This window comes from Bison bison, unplaced genomic scaffold, assembly GCF_000754665.1.
Source record: "Bison bison bison isolate TAMUID 2011002044 unplaced genomic scaffold, Bison_UMD1.0 scf7180017864324, whole genome shotgun sequence".
Classification (NCBI taxonomy): Eukaryota; Metazoa; Chordata; class Mammalia; order Artiodactyla; family Bovidae; genus Bison; species Bison bison.
This window is the reverse complement of record NW_011494896.1, coordinates 11,152,674-11,157,301: the sequence shown is the minus strand read 5'-3', so window position 1 is coordinate 11,157,301 and position 4,628 is coordinate 11,152,674. Positions and strand designations below refer to the sequence as shown.

Genomic DNA, 4,628 nt, shown 5'->3' with positions numbered 1-4,628 from the left:
CAAAGAATGTTCAAACTACTGCACAACTGCACTCATCTCACACACTAGCAAAGTAATGCTCAAAATTCTCCGAGCCAGGCTTCAACAGTAAGTGAACCGTGAACTTGCAGATGTTCAAGCTGGATTTAAAAAAGGTAGATCTTTTTCAGTTCTTTTGTGTATTCTTGCCACCTTTTCTTAATATCTTTTGCTTCTGTTAGGTCCATACTGTTTCTGTCCTTTATTGTGGCCATCTTTGCATGAAATGTTCCCTTGGTATCTCTAGTTTTCTTGAAGAGATCTCTAGTCTTTCCCATTGTACTGCTTCTATTTCTTTGCACTGATCACTGAGGAAGGCTTTCTTATCTCCCCTTGCTATTCTTTGGGATTCTGCATTCAGACGGACAATATAGTTCTCCTACAATGCTTATTCTGATTATGTAAATTTGTTCCAACATGACTGATATATTAGGAAATACTTCAAACATAACATGTATTTCATACTAGCTTATACATAATTTTCTTCACGAGAAACACTAGGTAAATACAGAAAACTGCACCAGCTGCATAGGAATACACAAAACAAACACGTCACGTGTGCTATAAGCTACAACCATCCACACCTAGTATTACAACTTTCTGGCTGATTTTTAAAACCCTTCATGCCACTATACGATATATTACAAACTGCAACTCTCCTCACAATCACTTCTGCAGACAAGCTTCAGGGCTTTTTCAACATAAAATGTCATTATTTATTGTAGTATTTATGTTATCTCTTAAGCATTTAACGTGTGTCCAATGGTACTGCCATTTTTATAAATATTTTTTAATGTGTCACTAATGAAATTTTTGTTTGCTTCTAACACCATATTTTCCATAATCTCTATGGCTTTTATTGTGAGATTCTGAAACAATGGCAATTTTTAGGAATGTATTGGTTGTGTTGTAGTAGAAGTGACTTTAACACTTGAACTTTCCATTAGGTTTTGACTTCACTAATTATAATAATTTTATTTTAAAAAAAGGTACCTTTTCTTTTTCAAAGTCTTTCTTTTTTTAAAAAGAATAAGACAGACACCATTCCCATAACCATTAAGGATTTTACTCTTACTGATCTAATGCATTTTATAAGTTTTAACAGTAACAACAGAAACTACACAAGGGGAGTTCTTTGATGATCACTGACGAAAGTTTATAAACAGGAAGCAAGCTCAAAGTTCTATAAAGTCAATTTTGCTTCTTATCTCAAGTTATTCAAGTTAAAAGACTTTTGTTGTTGTGTAACAATGGTCTAAAATAATTAAAATATCAGTTATGTATTATTTGAGTGAGACAGGGTGGTTTAATGGAGAGAACACTAGATGAACAAACAATTAGAAGATAAGATTTTAGTCCAGGTTTAGCTGCTAACAGAGTGACCATGGAAAAGTCTCTCTGTGGTGTATTTCTGAAGGCAGATGGTAAACCAGATCGCATTAACTGAGTCTTTCAATGGGCACCAATGGAGCACTATGCTAGCTGTAAAAACAGAGGGATGCATAACGCGGACGTGGTACTTCCCTTCATGTTAACAGTGTAGTGTAGGAGAGCAATATTAATCAAAAAATAAAAATCACAATTGTTACAACTACAGAAGTACTCTCAAGGAGAAGAACTGGTTGCTATAAGGGCATATAATAGAGGGATTTGATTAAGAGAAGGTTGTTATTTAACAAGGTTAAAAAAATAGAAGGGAATTTCAAGGCAGAGTAATCAGTCTGCACAAAGGGACTGAAAGAAGACAATGTGGCTAACTTGAGAGAAAGGGAAAAATGTGGATGAGGTGGAGCTGAAAGGCAAGAGCAGGGCAGACTGTGCAGTGCCTCTGGGCCTCGTTAAAGGCATCAGTCCTCATCCCCAGAGCTATAGAAATTGGGCAGAGTATGTTAAACAGAAGAGGACAGCATGAACAAATGTACATTTGAAAAAGATGATGTTGGCTGCTCTAAAATTCTGATTCTAAAGACAGTGAATAAGAAATATATATACAACTTCTAATGATCACTGTAATGGTAAAATCAAGGTTGTTTTAAAAACAGTTCCCACTCTTTCATTTCCACAGATTTCATACCTGTAACTTATACATTTCCGTGTTCTTGTCGACCTCCTTTCAAGCAAGTTTGCTTTGGATTTTTTTGAATCTTTTTTCTTTTCTTCATGATCTTCCGAAAAATCTGGCTCCTGGTTTAAAAATATGATAATAAATATACAGGTTATTATGACAGAACAAAGTTCCTCGGAATTAATAGCTTTCTAAAGTCCATCTAGGCAGCACATGTGAAAGGTTAAAAAAAAAAAGTGAAACGGTCGCCTCCAAACTGAATAAACAGGGTAACACTCAGTATAGAGATTAAAAATAATACTGATGGATCAAAGGATGAAAATACTTCTGTATCAAACTTACGCTTTTGTGAGTTTATAGTTACCTCTTTTAAAACAATCATGATGAAGTCTACCTACTAATAACTAAAGTTAACACACATAAAATAAGTCAACAGATATGCTGAATAAATGAAATAGTGGATTTAGAAGAAGAAAGGGACATGGTGCTCCAGAAAAATAACTAACCAGACAGGTGATTTCAGTGTGTGATTTAATTAAGCCTGGAATGAAACTGCATTTGAAATGAAGAAAATGTCTTCATTTCAAATGAAAACCATGTCACATATATTTTCACTCATGACATACCTTTCTTAATTACTAATTAGATTAATAAATGCAAAACAATGATATCCCTTCAAAGAAACCAAACTGTAAGGACACAAATTGGAGTTTCTGATTACCCCCAAAAGTAGGAAATAAAAAACCAAATATACCTGAACCATTTTTTAGTCACTTTACATAAACAGCACATAAAGAAGCTAAAAACAAATTACCCAATTTAGGGTAAAAAATCAGAACATAAACCCCATATAGGGGTGAGCTGTAAACCTGGTTCGGATGCAATGTTACATTTTGGGGCTATCTGTTCACACAAAATTTCAATCATAAGGGAAATGGGTGATTTTTTGAAAGTGCTAAATTTCATTTTTAATAAAAGTGGTATATTATATGTTTAAAACCACTCATATAACAAAGTGAGTTAAATTTTAGAACACTTTTGGCAGTCTCCTGTCTAAAAATACTATAAACCAGAAACTTACTTGTGGAGGAATGATGTTTTCAATACTAATACCCACATACACCAAGCGTTCTTTCCTTTAAAAAAAAAAGGCAAAAGAAATAAAAATGTAGCTTTGGAACATACTAATGCAATTATTTTTAATAGCATATAGGTAATTCCTCTGAATAGTCTAACTGGCTTAAAGGACTCCCTAGAGATATGAAATGTAAAACCTGCTTCTTTAAACTTCATTTTACTTCATATTATACTGTATTCTTGCATTTCATGTTAATGTGGCTTGTCAAAATTATTTAGAATACAAGTTTGTTTGACATGAACTATGAATCTGGACTATTTCGAAAGGTTGTTTTCCAAGTTTTCTATCAAACTACCCTGTACACAGTTGACAGAGGGATATTAATAAATCTTGTGTTAGTTAAAAAAAAAGCATACAAACTGAGATTTGCTAAAAATAAAACTTATGAAAACATTACTAACATAGGTAATACTAAAATTACAACTTTACGGTAATAGCAGAAGCTAGGTCATGAACATATTAGTTAATATCTATGAAACTTATAGTACTGGTATCTGTGGCAGGCACAAAACTTTCTAAAGGTATGAAAATCTCAGCTACAGAAGTGATTGATACCAGGCAATAAACCTTGAAAATGAAATAAACAAGGAAATTTGATGAAAAGAGCCATGCTGTGACTCACTGATGAAGTGATTAGATGAAATGTCAACTCTGATAGGACAAACTGTATCTTTGTTATGCTGGAAGTTCTCAGCAATACTGTATGTGAAAGACTCTAAACCCATTCACTAATTGTTTGCAGAGAAGAAAAGCAGCAACATAGTTATACATCTCTGCACTACACAGGATGCTTAACAAAAAACTTATCTTCAGAGCCTGTTGAGACTTTTCCAGGAAATGTGGATTTATGAACACTAAAGATACTTCCAGAGTTTCCCTTCAAAGAAACCTTTGTTGATTTTAATTCAAAAAATTTTACACCAAAAATTGCTGTATACAACAGTAGTTTTCTCTGGTTTTCCGACAGTTGATTCCATTCACCAAGGACAACTGAGCTCTTGCATACACATGCCACTGTATGTTCCAATAAACAGAAATATAATAGTAACCACTCTTCTTCCATTTGTGATGTCCTAGAAACAACATTAATGATCTAGTTAATCAGAGATACCAAAGGAACATTTCATGCAAAGATGGGCTCGATAAAGGACAGAAATGGTATGGACCTAACAGAAGCAGAAGATATTAAAAGAGATGGCAAGAATACACAGAAGAACTGTACAAAAAAGATCTTCACGACCCAGATAATCACGACGATATGATCACTCATCTAGAGCCAGACATCCTGGAATGTGAAGTCAAGTGGGCCTTAGAAAGCATCACTACGAACAAAGCTAGTGGAGGTGATAGAATTCCAGTGGAGCTATTCCAAATCCTGAAAGATGATGCTGTGAAAGTGCTGCACTC

The 4,628-nt window shown here is 34.1% G+C and overlaps 1 protein-coding gene across 2 annotated transcripts in view; it reads right to left on the bottom strand.

Moving 5' to 3' along the window:
• The window catches only part of RSF1 (remodeling and spacing factor 1), a 149,564-nt gene that overhangs the window by 17,692 nt on the left and 127,244 nt on the right, over window positions 1–4,628 (bottom strand). For both annotated transcript variants that reach the window (XM_010853238.1, XM_010853239.1), the window contains 2 exons: window positions 3,165–3,219; window positions 2,093–2,202 (listed from right to left, as the gene is read on the bottom strand). In XM_010853238.1, coding sequence (XP_010851540.1) covers window positions 2,093–2,202; window positions 3,165–3,219 — 165 coding nt within the window. The remainder of the gene's footprint in view (window positions 1–2,092; window positions 2,203–3,164; window positions 3,220–4,628) is intronic.